Source organism: Oncorhynchus gorbuscha, linkage group LG10, assembly GCF_021184085.1.
Source record: "Oncorhynchus gorbuscha isolate QuinsamMale2020 ecotype Even-year linkage group LG10, OgorEven_v1.0, whole genome shotgun sequence".
Classification (NCBI taxonomy): Eukaryota; Metazoa; Chordata; class Actinopteri; order Salmoniformes; family Salmonidae; genus Oncorhynchus; species Oncorhynchus gorbuscha.
Genome location: NC_060182.1, coordinates 96,701,753 through 96,716,413, shown reverse-complemented (window position 1 = coordinate 96,716,413; position 14,661 = coordinate 96,701,753). Strand labels below are relative to the sequence as shown.

General features: G+C 43.3%; 1 protein-coding gene across 1 annotated transcript in view; it reads right to left on the bottom strand.

Moving 5' to 3' along the window:
- Positions 1-14,661, bottom strand: part of LOC124046995 (alpha-actinin-3-like) — a 128,733-nt gene that overhangs the window by 25,479 nt on the left and 88,593 nt on the right. Inside the window, exons 3-4 of the mRNA XM_046367743.1 lie at positions 5,364-5,483; positions 2,869-2,911 (exon numbers count right to left, since the gene is read on the bottom strand). Coding sequence (XP_046223699.1) covers positions 2,869-2,911; positions 5,364-5,483 — 163 coding nt within the window. The remainder of the gene's footprint in view (positions 1-2,868; positions 2,912-5,363; positions 5,484-14,661) is intronic.

The following is a 14,661-nucleotide window of genomic DNA, read 5'->3' as shown; positions in this document are numbered from 1 at the left end:
TGACTCTGTATTGGTACCCCCTGTATATAGCCTTGCTATTGTTATAGGTTACCAAACTAGCCGGAACACAGGCTCCAAGTGGTTACAGAAGCCTGCCTCTTTCTAACAGACCTTTATCCAGCTCCTGTGAACAGTATAATGTTGACGACATTCCTCCGTTCTCTCTAATGGACCTTTATCCAGCTCCTGTGAACAGTATAACGTTGACATTCCTCCGTTCTCTCTTTCTAATGGACCTTTATCCAGCTCCTGTGAACAGTATAATGTTGACGACATTCCTCCGTTCTTTCTAATTATCCAGCTCCTGTGAACAGTATAATGTTGTAGACATTCCTCCATTCTCTCTTTCTAATGGACCTTTATCCAGCTCCTGTGAACAGTATAACGTTGACGACATTCCTCCGTTCTCTCTTTCTAATGGACCTTTATCCAGCTCCTGTGAACAGTATAATGTTGACGACATTCCTCCGTTCTTTCTAATTATCCAGCTCCTGTGAACAGTATAATGTTGTAGACATTCCTCCGTTCTTTCTAATTATCCAGCTCCTGTGAACAGTATAACGTTGACGACATTCCTCCATTCTCTCTTTCTAATGGACCTTTATACAGCTCCTGTGAACAGTATAACGTTGACGACATTCCTCCATTCTCTCTTTCTAATGGACCTTTATCCAGCTCCTGTGAACAGTATAACGTTGACGACATTCCTCCATTCTCTCTTTCTAATGGACCTTTATCCAGCTCCTGTGAACAGTATAACGTTGACGACATTCCTCCGTTCTCTCTTTCTAATGGACCTTTATCCAGCTCCTGTGAACAGTATAACGTTGACGACATTCCTCCGTTCTTTCTAATTATCCAGCTCCTGTGTACAGTGTGGATGTGAGTAAAACCCTCCATAGTGTGTTGTCTTGGCTGTATTATACTGTACACACACAGGGACCATGTGTGTGTACAGTATACATACCGTTTCCTGTTTAGTAGAATTTATAATACAATTTATATTCGAGCCCTGAATGCTGATTGGCTGACAGCCGTGGTATATCAGCCCGTATACGCTACACGGTCTGATATATAAAACATTTAGTTTGACTACTAATTACATTGGTAACCAGTTTATAACGGCAATGAGGCACCTCGGGAGGGTTGTGATACATCACGGCTAAGGGCTGTGTCCAGGCACTCCGCATTACATAATAACAACAGCCCTTAGCCGTGGTATATTGGCCATATACCACACCCCCTCGGGCCTTATTGCTGGCTAAACAGGGAGTTTTTCTAGCTGAAGTATCTGTTCATTAAAAGTAGGTAAACCTATTGTTGAGGGTGGACAGTGGTTTGTCATTATATAAGGAACAAACATAACATAAAATAGCAACGATATTTCTGAACACACCCCCGAACCTATAGCGCTACTGCCTAGCGTTTACATTTCCCACGGTGTTACGTTAGTTCAACTAGAACCGTGGCTGGCATACCCCTTTAGCTCAGCTTCTGTTCTGAGGGGGGAAGGGAGGAGGAGGAGGAGGAGGAATGAGGGGCCAAACATTGCTTTTGAGGGATGCGGTCATGTGTGACCACCACAGACAAAACACAAGCATATGCGCGCACACACGCGCACACACACGCACGCACGCACGCACGCACGCACGCACGCACGCACGCACCAGCTTCCAATTTCAGTAAATCCCAGAGTTTTTTTGCAGACAGTGTCGGAGAACAGACGTTGTTTTAGGTGTTTATTCAGCTAATTAGAATATCGGTTCAGTCCCAAATGGCACTCTATTCCCTATGAAGTGCACTACTTTAGACCAGGTCCCATAGGATTCTGTTATGGCGTGGTCTCGGGTGGAGGGCCTGGTGAAAGCTATGATCCCCTACTGATGTCACTTGTTAAATCCACTTCAATCAGTGTTAATGAAGAGGAGGAGACATGTAGATGGAGGGGAGGAGACATGTAGATGGAGGGGAGGAGACATGTAGATGAAGGGGAGGAGACATGTAGATGAAGGGGAGGAGACATGTAGATGAAGGGGAGGAGACATGTAGATGAAGGGGGAGACATGTAGATGAAGGGGGGAGACATGTAGATGAAGGGGGGAGACATGTAGATGAAGGGGGAGACATGTAGATGAAGGGGGAGACATGTAGATGAAGGGGGAGACATGTAGATGAAGGGGGGAGACACGTAGATGAAGGGGGAGACACGTAGATGAACTTGCTGGGGGAGACACGTAGATGAAGGGGGAGACACGTAGATGAAGGGGGAGACACGTAGATGAAGGGGGAGACACGTAGATGAAGGGGGAGACACGTAGATGAAGGGGGAGACACGTAGATGAAGGGGGGAGACACGTAGATGAAGGGGGAGACACGTAGATGAAGGGGAGGAGACATGTAGATGAAGGGGAGGAGACATGTAGATGAAGGGGAGGAGACAGGTGGTTAAAGAAGGATTTTTAAGCCTTGAGACAAATTGAGACATGGATTGTGTTCGTGTGCCATTCAGAGGGTGAATGGGGAAGACAACATATTGCAGTGCCTTTGACTGGGATTTGGTAGTAGGTGCCAGGCGCACCGGTTTGTGACAAGAACTGCAACGATGCTGGGTTTTTCCATCCTCAACAGTTTCCCGTTTGTATCAAGAATGTTGCACCACCCAAAGAACATCCAGACAACTTGACACAACTGTGGGAAGCCTCCCCGTGGAACAATTTGGACACTTGCTGAGGGGAGAACGGCTCACAATAATGGCTGGAACAGAGATAATCGAATTAAACCAAGTTTGATGTATTTCATACCATACCATTCCACTCAGGTCCAGCCATTACCACGAGCCGGGTCCTCCCCAATTAAGGTGCCACCAACCTCCTGTGTTGTAGAGACCACACCCTGATGAATTGAGACTGTTCTGAGGGCAAAAGGGGATGTTCCTAATGTTTTGTACACTCAGTGTATCTTTCCTTTCCACTTCTGTCCAACAAACGGAAAAAAAACGAAAATATGTGAGAAGTGAGAAAAAAGAAAAAAAAAGTACAGCAGTATGTAGGGAATAGGGTGCCATGGAGGTGTCCCAAATAACACTACTTTTGACCAGGACTCGCGAGATGGGGCTGGTCTAATGAGGCTAGTACTACAGTCTAGTGTACTACTGTCTAGTGTACTACAGCCTAGTGTACTACAGCCTAGTGTACTACATAGTACTACAGCCTAGTTTACTACAGCCTAGTGTACTCCAGTCTAGTGTACTCCAGTCTAGTGTACTCCAGTCTAGTGTACTCCAGTCTAGTGTACTCCAGTCTAGTGTACTCCAGTCTAGTGTACTCCAGTCTAGTGTACTCCAGTCTAGTGTACTACAACCTAGTGTACTACATAGTACTATAGCCTAGTGTACTACATAGTACTACAGCCTAGTGTACTACAGACTAGTGTACTACAGCCTAGTGTACTACAGCCTAGTGTACTACAGCCTAGTGTACTACATAGTACTACAGTCTAGTTTACTACAGCCTAGTGTACTCCAGCCTAGTGTACTCCAGCCTAGTGTACTCCAGTCTAGTGTACTCCAGTCTAGTGTACTCCAGCCTAGTGTACTACAACCTAGTGTACTACAACCTAGTGTACTACATAGTACTATAGCCTAGTGTACTACATAGTACTACAGCCTAGTGTACTACAGCCTAGTGTACTACAGCCTAGTGTACTACATAGTACTACAGTCTAGTGTACTACAGCCTAATGTACTACAGCCTAGTGTACCACATTCCAGTGTACTACAGCCTAGTGCACTACATAGTACTACAGTCTAGTGTACTACAGTCTAGTGTACTACAGTCTAGTGTACTACAGTCTAGTATACTACAGTCTAGTGTACTACAGTCTAGTATACTACAGCCAAGTGTACTACAGCCAAGTGTACTACAGCCTAGTGTACTACATAGTACTACAGTCTAGTGTACTACATAGTACTACAGTCTAGTGTACTACATAGTACTACAGTCTAGTGTACTACATAGTACTACAGTCTAGTGTACTACATAGTACTACAGTCTAGTGTACTACATAGTACTACAGTCTAGTGTACTACATAGTACTACAGTCTAGTGTACTACATAGTACTACAGTCTAGTGTACTACATAGTACTACAGTCTAGTGTACTACATAGTACTACAGTCTAGTGTACTACATAGTACTACAGTCTAGTGTACTACATAGTACTACAGTCTAGTGTACTACATAGTACTACAGTCTAGTGTACTACATAGTACTACAGTCTAGTGTACCACAGTCCAGTGTACTACAGTCCAGTGTACTACAGTCTAGTGTACCACAGTCTAGTGTACTACATAGCACTACAGCCTAGTGTACCACAGTCTAGTGTACCACAGTCTAGTGTACTACATAGCACTACAGCCTAGTGTACCACAGTCTAGTGTACCACAGTCTAGTGTACCACAGTCTAGTGTACCACAGTCTAGTGTACCACAGTCCAGTGTACCACAGTCTAGTGTACCACAGTCCAGTGTACTACAGTCTAGTGTACTACATAGTACTACAGTCTAGTGTACTACATAGTACTACAGTCTAGTGTACTACATAGTACTACAGTCTAGTGTACTACATAGTACTACAGTCTAGTGTACTACATAGTACTACAGTAACGCCAGGGTAGTGGGTTCGATCCCCGGGACCACCCATACGTAGAATGTATGCACACATGACTAAGTCGCTTTGGATAAAAGCGTCTGCTAAATGGCATATATTATTATTATTATTATTACTACATAGTACTACAGTCTAGTGTACTACATAGTACTACAGTCTAGTGTACTACATAGTACTACAGTCTAGTGTACTACATAGTACTACAGTCTAGTGTACTACAGCCTAGTGTACCACAGTCTAATGTACCACAGTCCAGTGTACTACAGTCTAGTGTACTACAGTCTAGTGTACCACAGTCTAGTGTACTACTGTCTAGTGTAGTGGTGAATGCACCAATTTGTAAGTCGCTCTGGATAAGAGTGTCTGCTAAATGACTTAAATGTAAATGTAAATGTAGTGTACCACAGTCCAGTGTACTACAGCCTAGTGTACCACAGTCCAGTGTACTACAGCCTAGTGTACTACTGTCTAGTGTACCACAGTCTAGTGTACCACAGTCTAGTGTACCACAGTCTAGTGTACCAGTCTAGTGTACCACAGTCTAGTGTACCACAGTCCAGTGTACCACAGTCCAGTGTACTACAGCCTAGTGTACTACAGCCTAGTGTACTACATAGTACTACAGTCTAGTTTACTACAGTCTAGTGGACTACATTCCAGTCAGTGTCAATAGTGACCAGGATATTGTTGAACTCACCCTCAGCTCCGATGGACACCAGCTTGACTCCTTTACTGGTGATGTAGTGAAGAGCTTTGTTGACGTTGGAGATCTTGTGAACTCTCATCTTCCCTCTCTCTGGTTTGGCCAAGCGCTCTCCTGGACAGGAAACACAGTCAGGGGTTAGAGGTCACTATCGAACAGGAAACAACAGATACTAGGGCTGGGAAATAGCCAGGAACCTCAAGATACGTATTGAATAGTCAGGGACCTCACCATACGATATGTATTGAATAGCCAGGGACCTCACGATACGATATGTATTGAATAGCCAGGGACCTCACGATACGATATGTATTGAATAGCCAGGGACCTCACGATATGATATGTATTGATTAGCCAGGGACCTCACGATATGATATGTATTGAATAGCCAGGGACCTCACGATATGATATGTATTGAATAGCCAGGGACCTCATGATATGTATTGAATAGCCAGGGACCTCACCATACGATATGTATTGAATAGTCAGGGACCTCACGATATGATATGTATTGAATAGCCAGGGACCTCACGATATGTATTGAATAGTCAGGGGACCTCACGATATGTATTGAATAGCCAGGGACCTCACCATACGATATGTATTGAATAGTCAGGGACCTCACGATATGTATTGAATAGCCAGGGACCTCACGATATGTATTGAATAGCCAGGGACCTCACGATATGTATTGAATAGCCAGGGACCTCACGATATGTATTGAATAGCCAGGGACCTCACGATATGTATTGAATAGCCAGGGACCTCACGATATGTATTGAATAGCCAGGGACCTCACCATACGATATGTATTGAATAGTCAGGGGACCTCACCATACGATATGTATTGAATAGTCAGGGGACCTCACCATACGATATGTATTGAATAGCCAGGGAGCTCACCATACGATATGTATTGAATAGCCAGGGACCTCATGACACGATATGTATTGAATAGCCAGGGACCTCACGATATGTATTGAATAGTCAGGGACCTCACGATATGTATTGAATAGTCAGGGGACCTCACGTCATGATACGTATTGAATAGTCAGGGGACCTCACGATACGATATGTATTGAATAGCCAGGGACCTCATGACACGATATGTATTGAATAGTCAGGGGACCTCACCATACGATATGTATTGAATAGTCAGGGACCTCACAATACGATATCTATTGAATAGTCAGGGGACCTCACCATACGATATGTATTGAATAGCCAGGGACCTCACCATACGATATGTATTGAATAGCCAGGGACCTCATGACACGATATGTATTGAATAGTCAGCGACCTTACGATATGATATGTATTGAATAGCCAGGGACCTCATGATATGTATTGAATAGCCAGGGACCTCACCATACGATATGTATTGAATAGTCAGGGACCTCACGATATGATATGTATTGAATAGCCAGGGACCTCACGATATGTATTGAATAGTCAGGGGACCTCACGATATGTATTGAATAGCCAGGGACCTCACCATACGATATGTATTGAATAGTCAGGGACCTCACGATATGTATTGAATAGCCAGGGACCTCACGATATGTATTGAATAGCCAGGGACCTCACGATATGTATTGAATAGCCAGGGACCTCACGATATGTATTGAATAGCCAGGGACCTCACGATATGTATTGAATAGCCAGGGACCTCACGATATGTATTGAATAGCCAGGGACCTCACCATACGATATGTATTGAATAGTCAGGGGACCTCACCATACGATATGTATTGAATAGTCAGGGACCTCACCATACGATATGTATTGAATAGCCAGGGAGCTCACCATACGATATGTATTGAATAGCCAGGGACCTCATGACACGATATGTATTGAATAGCCAGGGACCTCACGATATGTATTGAATAGTCAGGGACCTCACGATATGTATTGAATAGTCAGGGGACCTCACATCATGATATGTATTGAATAGTCAGGGGACCTCACGATACGATATGTATTGAATAGCCAGGGACCTCATGACACGATATGTATTGAATAGTCAGGGGACCTCACCATACGATATGTATTGAATAGTCAGGGACCTCACAATACGATATCTATTGAATAGTCAGGGACCTCACCATACGATATGTATTGAATAGCCAGGGACCTCACCATACGATATGTATTGAATAGCCAGGGACCTCATGACACGATATGTATTGAATAGTCAGCGACCTTACGATACGATATGTATTGAATAGCCAGGGACCTCATGACACGATATGTATTGAATAGTCAGGGACCTCACGATACGATATGTATTGAATAGCCAGGGGACCTTACGATATGTATTGAATAGTCAGGGACCTCACGATACGATATGTATTGAATAGCCAGGGACCTCACGATACGATATGTATTGAATAGTCAGGGGACCTCACGATATGTATTGAATAGTCAGGGGACCTCACGATATGTATTGAATAGTCAGGGGACCTCACGATACGATATGTATTGAATAGTCAGGGGACCTCACGATACGATATGTATTGAATAGTCAGGGACCTCACGATACGATATGTATTGAATAGTCAGGGGACCTCACGATACGATATGTATTGAATAGTCAGGGGACATCACGATACGATATGTATTGAATAGTCAGGGACCTCACGATACGATATGTATTGAATAGCCAGGGGACCTTACGATATGTATTGAATAGTCAGGGACCTCACGATACGATATGTATTGAATAGTCAGGGGACCTCACGATACGATATGTATTGAATAGCCAGGGGACCTCACGATATGTATTGAATAGTCAGGGGACCACACGATATGTATTGAATAGTCAGGGGACCTCACGATATGTATTGAATAGTCAGGGACCTCACGATACGATATGTATTGAATAGTCAGGGACCTCACGATACGATATGTATTGAATAGTCAGGGACCTCACGATACGATATGTATTGAATAGTCAGGGGACCTCACGATACGATATGTATTGAATAGTCAGGGACCTCACGATACGATATGTATTGAATAGTCAGGGACCTCACGATAAGATATGTATTGAATAGTCAGGGACCTCACGATATGTATTGAATAGTCAGGGGACCTCACGTCACGATATGTATTGAATAGTCAGGGGACCTCACGATACGATATGTATTGAAAAGTCAGGGACCTCACCATACGATATGTATTGAAAAGCCAGGGACCTCACCATACGATATGTATTGAATAGTCAGGGACCTCACGATATGATATGTATTGAATAGCCAGGGACCTCACGACACGATATGTATTGAATAGTCAGGGACCTCACCATACGATATGTATTGAATAGTCAGGGACCTCACCATACGATATGTATTGAATAGTCAGGGACCTCACCATACGATATGTATTGAATAGTCAGGGACCTCACCATACGATATGTATTGAATAGTCAGGGACCTCACCATACGATATGTATTGAATAGTCAGGGACCTCACCATATGATATGTATTGAATAGTCAGGGACCTCACCATACGATATGTATTGAAATAGGGTCATATGTATTGAATAGTCAGGGACCTCACCATACGATATGTATTGAATAGTCAGGGACCTCACCATACGATATGTATTGAATAGCCAGGGACCTCACGACACGATATGTATTGAATAGTCAGGGACCTCACGATACGATATGTATTGAATAGCCAGGGACCTCATGACACGATATGTATTGAATAGTCAGGGATCTCACCATACGATATGTATTGAATAGTCAGGGACCTCACCATACGATATGTATTGAATAGTCAGGGACCTCACCATACGATATGTATTGAATAGTCAGGGACCTCACCATACGATATGTATTGAATAGTCAGGGACCTCACCATACGATATGTATTGAATAGTCAGGGACCTCACCATACGATATGTATTGAATAGTCAGGGACCTCACCATACGATATGTATTGAATAGCCAGGGACCTCACCATACGATATGTATTGAATAGCCAGGGACCTCACCATACGATATGTATTGAATAGCCAGGGACCTCACCATACGATATGTATTGAATAGTCAGGGGACCTCACGATACGATATGTATTGAATAGTCAGGGACCTCACCATACGATATGTATTGAATAGCCAGGGACCTCACCATACGATATGTATTGAATAGCCAGGGGACCTTACGATATGTATTGAATAGTCAGGGACCTCACCATACGATATGCATTGAATAGTCAGGGACCTCACCATACGATATGTATTGAATAGTCAGGGACCTCACCATACGATATGTATTGAATAGTCAGGGACCTCACCATACGATATGTATTGAATAGTCAGGGGATCTCACGATATGTATTGAATAGTCAGGGGACCTCACCATACGATATGTATTGAATAATCAGGGGACCTCACCATACGATATGTATTGAATAGTCAGGGACCTCACCATACGATATGTATTGAATAGTCAGGGACCTCACCATACGATATGTATTGAATAGTCAGGGACCTCACCATACGATATGTATTGAATAGTCAGGGGACCTCACCATACGATATGTATTGAATAGTCAGGGGACCTCACCATACGATATGTATTGAATAGCCAGGGAGCTCACCATACGATATGTATTGAATAGCCAGGGACCTCATGACACGATATGTATTGAATAGCCAGGGACCTCACGATACGATATGTATTGAATAGCCAGGGACCTCACCATACGATATGTATTGAATAGCCAGGGACCTCACCATACGATATGTATTGAATAGCCAGGGGACCTTACGATATGTATTGAATAGTCAGGGGACCTCACCATACGATATGTATTGAATAGTCAGGGGACCTCACGATATGTATTGAATAGTCAGGGGACCTCACGATACGATATGTATTGAATAGTCAGGGGACCTCACGATACGATATGTATTGAATAGTCAGGGACCTCACAATACGATATGTATTGAATAGTCAGGGACCTCACGATATGTATTGAATAGTCAGGGGACCTCACGTCACGATATGTATTGAATAGTCAGGGGACCTCACGATACGATATGTATTGAATAGTCAGGGACCTCACAATACAATATGTATTGAATAGCCAGGGACCTCACGATATGTATTGAATAGTCAGGGACCTCACGATATGTATTGAATAGTCAGGGGACCTCACGTCACGGTATGTATTGAATAGTTAGGGGACCTCACGATACGATATGTATTGAATAGTCAGGGACCTCACAATACGATATGTATTGAATAGCCAGGGACCTCACCATACGATATGTATTGAATAGCCAGGGACCTCATGACACGATATGTATTGACTAGTCAGCGACCTTACGATACGATATGTATTGAATAGTCAGGGGACCTCACCATACGATATGTATTGAATAGCCAGGGACCTCACGATACGATATGTATTGAATAGCCAGGGACCTCACCATACGATATGTATTGAATAGCCAGGGACCTCACCATACGATATGTATTGAATAGCCAGGGACCTCACAATACGATATGTATTGAATAGCCAGGGACCTCACAATACGATATGTATTGAATAGCCAGGGACCTCATGACACGATATGTATTGACAAAGTTGTCTGGCCTGAAGATCTGTCCGAAGGGGCCAGACCTGACAGAGTCCATGGCAGGGACCTCATGACACGATATGTATTGAATAGTCAGGGACCTCACCATACGATATGTATTGAATAGTCAGGGACCTCACGATATGTATTGAATAGTCAGGGACCTCACGATACGATATGTATTGAATAGTCAGGGACCTCACCATACGATATGTATTGAATAGTCAGGGACCTCACCATACGATATGTATTGAATAGTCAGGGACCTCACGATATGTATTGAATAGCCAGGGACCTCACCATACGATATGTATTGAATAGTCAGGGACCTCACGATACGATATGTATTGAATAGTCAGGGGACCTCACCATACGATATGTATTGAATAGTCAGGGACCTCACCATACGATATGTATTGAATAGTCAGGGACCTCACCATACGATATGTATTGAATAGCCAGGGACCTCACCATACGATATGTATTGAATAGCCAGGGACCTCACGATACGATATGTATTGAATAGCCAGGGACCTCACGATATGTATTGAATAGCCAGGGACCTCACGATATGTATTGAATAGTCAGGGACCTCACGATATGTATTGAATAGTCAGGGACCTCACGATACGTATTGAATAGCCAGGGACCTCACGATATGATATGTATTGAATAGCCAGGGACCTCACGATACGATATGTATTGAATAGTCAGGGACCTCACGATATGATATGTATTGAATAGCCAGGGACCTCACGATATGATATGTATTGAATAGCCAGGGACCTCACGATATGATATGTATTGAATAGTCAGGGACCTCACGATATGATATGTATTGAATAGCCAGAGACCTCACAATACGATATGTATTGAATAGTCAGGGACCTCACCATACGATATGTATTGAATAGCCAGGGACCTCACGATATGTATTGAATAGTCAGGGACCTCACCATACGATATGTATTGAATAGCCAGGGACCTCACGATATGATATGTATTGAATAGTTAGGGACCTCACGATATGATATGTATTGAATAGTCAGGGACCTCACGATACGATATGTATTGAATAGTCAGGGGACCTCACCATACGATATGTATTGAATAGTCAGGGACCTCACCATACGATATGTATTGAATAGCCAGGGACCTCACGATATGATATGTATTGAATAGTCAGGGACCTCACGATATGATATGTATTGAATAGTCAGGGACCTCACGATACGATATGTATTGAATAGCCAGGGACCTCACGATATGATATGTATTGAATAGTTAGGGACCTCACGATACGATATGTATTGAATAGTCAGGGGACCTCACCATACGATATGTATTGAATATTCAGGGACCTCACCATACGATATGTATTGAATAGCCAGGGGACCTCACGATATGTATTGAATAGTCAGGGACCTCACGATATGTATTGAATAGTCAGGGACCTCACGATATGTATTGAATAGTCAGGGACCTCACGATACGATATGTATTGAATAGTCAGGGACCTCACGATACGATATGTATTGAATAGTCAGGGACCTCACGATATGATATGTATTGAATAGCCAGGGACCTCACGATATGTATTGAATAGCCAGGGACCTCACGATATGTATTGAATAGCCAGGGACCTCACGATATGTATTGAATAGTCAGGGACCTCACGATATGTATTGAATAGTCAGGGACCTCACGATACGATATGTATTGAATAGCCAGGGACCTCACGATACGATATGTATTGAATAGCCAGGGACCTCACGATATGATATGTATTGAATAGCCAGGGACCTCACGATACGATATGTATTGAATAGTCAGGGACCTCACGATATGATATGTATTGAATAGCCAGGGACCTCACGATATGATATGTATTGAATAGCCAGGGACCTCACGATATGATATGTATTGAATAGTCAGGGACCTCACGATATGATATGTATTGAATAGCCAGAGACCTCACAATACGATATGTATTGAATAGCCAGAGACCTCACGATATGTATTGAATAGCCAGGGACCTCACGATATGTATTGAATAGCCAGGGACCTCACAATATGTATTGAATAGTCAGGGACCTCACGATATGTATTGAATAGTCAGGGACCTCACGATACGATATGTATTGAATAGCCAGGGACCTCACGATATGATATGTATTGAATAGCCAGGGACCTCACGATACGATATGTATTGAATAGTCAGGGACCTCACGATATGATATGTATTGAATAGCCAGGGACCTCACGATATGATATGTATTGAATAGCCAGGGACCTCACGATATGATATGTATTGAATAGTCAGGGACCTCACCATACGATATGTATTGAATAGCCAGGGACCTCACGATATGATATGTATTGAATAGCCAGGGACCTCACGATATGTATTGAATAGCCAGGGACCTCACGATATGATATGTATTGAATAGTCAGGGACCTCACCATACGATATGTATTGAATAGTCAGGGACCTCACCATACGATATGTATTGAATAGTCAGGGACCTCACCATACGATATGTATTGAATAGTCAGGGACCTCACCATACGATATGTATTGAATAGTCAGGGACCTCACCATACGATATGTATTGAATAGTCAGGGACCTCACCATACGATATGTATTGAATAGTCAGGGACCTCACCATATTATCAACCATACGTATGTGCCGATATGATATGTATTGAATAGTCAGGGAACTCACCATACGATATGTATTGAATAGCCAGGGACCTCACCATATTATCAACCATACGTATGTGCCGATATGATATGTATTGCGAGTCCCAACATATTGCTCACTACAAGCTGCAGAGGGACAAGAGAAAGCCATGAGAAAACGAGTTTTTGCGGTAAAACATGTTGGCTCACCATTTACATTTTTTTTTTTTTTTAAGAAAATGGAGAACTAGTTAAAGGATGATCAATACCAGAGTGTTGTGGCACGTGGAAAACCCACAACCATCTGCTGAGATACAGCACTTCTGGAGAGTGGGACTAAATGTCTCCTCAGAAACATGAGACTCATCAACAACTACAGGAAGCGGTCATTGCAACTAGTTATTGAGTGTAATGGGGTAATTACTTTTTCACACAGGGGCATTGGGTGTTGCAACACTTTGTTAATTAAATAATAGAAATACGTATTATAAAATAAGTATATGCAAAGTGTGCGCTGGGAGTCAGGAAGCTAGTTCAGGGAGTGAATCATTTAATAAATAAACAAACAAACAAAACACAAACAAATGCACAGACATGGAAACAATGATGAGGCGCTGGTAACGATGGTGACAGGCGTGAGAGGTACGCCTGGGCACCATTACAGATACGCGTGGGCACCATTACAGATACGCCTGGGCACCATTACAGATACGCCTGGGCACCATTACAGATACGCCTGGGCACCATTACAGATACGCCTGGGCACCATTACACTCCTGGGCACCATTACAGATACGCCTGGGCACCATTACAGATACGCGTGGGCACCATTACAGACACGCGTGGGCACCATTACAGACACGCCTGGGCACCATTACAGACACGCCTGGGCACCATTACAGATACGCCTGGGCACCATTACAGATACGCCTGGGCACCATTACAGATACGCCTGGGCACCATTACAGATACGCCTGGGCACCATTACAGACACGCGTGGGCACCATTAC